This window comes from Penaeus monodon, chromosome 19 (genome assembly GCF_015228065.2).
Source record: "Penaeus monodon isolate SGIC_2016 chromosome 19, NSTDA_Pmon_1, whole genome shotgun sequence".
Lineage (NCBI taxonomy): Eukaryota > Metazoa > Arthropoda > Malacostraca > Decapoda > Penaeidae > Penaeus > Penaeus monodon.
This window is the reverse complement of record NC_051404.1, coordinates 6,804,387-6,805,398: the sequence shown is the minus strand read 5'-3', so window position 1 is coordinate 6,805,398 and position 1,012 is coordinate 6,804,387. Positions and strand designations below refer to the sequence as shown.

At 36.2% G+C, this 1,012-nt stretch overlaps 1 protein-coding gene across 1 annotated transcript in view; it reads left to right on the top strand.

Moving 5' to 3' along the window:
* Positions 1–123: 123 nt before the first annotated feature.
* Positions 124–1,012, top strand: part of LOC119585031 — a 19,548-nt gene continuing 18,659 nt past the window's right edge. The window contains exon 1 of the mRNA XM_037933647.1: positions 124–337. Coding sequence (XP_037789575.1) covers positions 275–337 — 63 coding nt within the window. The 5' untranslated portion in view covers positions 124–274. The remainder of the gene's footprint in view (positions 338–1,012) is intronic.

Here is a 1,012-nt window from a genome sequence, read left to right as displayed (position 1 = left end):
GCTTAGGAATACATTGAAAATATTCAGAATTACAGCAAAAGTCACAAAAATAGGATATAAAAAGGTTACACGAACGTAACCGGATTCACGGATTTTAAGACAAGGATAAACAAACAGAGAAAATTCAGTCGGGAAAAAAGCCTCAGTCATGCAGCTTCCTAGACGGGGATCCTACAATTCTGCATGAAATTTATATGTATTAATGTTTGATTTAGTGTAAGCTGAGGTTTATGGTATTACCTGTGACAAGATATTACGGAAAATACAAATAAATATGGCAGAGCAAGTGAGTTTTGTGCAGAATGAAGACTGTGAGGCATTGCAAGAAGAGGTTGTGGTAAGTGTTTTTATTTTTAATACTCAAGTGTAGTTGTTTTGGGTTGAGTGATGAAATTGAGTGTATTGGCTATAAGGAGATGATCATGTCTTTTGTAAGCATTAGGGATTCTTATGGCATGTTATAATTTGAAACACGATTGGTTGATGCTGATATTTGTATATTTGAAAGGGTAGTATTTTGCGTTAAGGCAATGTGGCAATCACAGTGAACATCCATTAATTCTCATATTAGTTGATGTGACTAGAGTTTGGTAGTTTTCTTTGGAACACATAATGTAAACTGTGGTTTTCTTACAACCTACTCGCCTGCATAGTGTACAGTATGCAATGATAACTTTAGCCTCCATGGCTAATGCCATTATGACAAGAAAGTCAACAAAAATCCTCTTGGTATTTTCTAGCATGGTTTAGCTTGGACTGTTTCCTTATTTGACAAAAGTTCCCCTGGGTGTACTGGTATATTACAGTTAACTTGGCTAAATACACCGACATCATATTGATATGACATCCATCTGTGGACTCCCTCAAACTGTTGAACTTTGCAGTGTGCTAAGCAAGAAGTAACATGAAACTGCTTTTGCTTATGAATGACCTGCTGATTGTATGAAGTTGAGCTGAATGTCTTTTCCAAAGGAATGCATATCAAGGAAAACCAGATCCATGAATCAGTTGC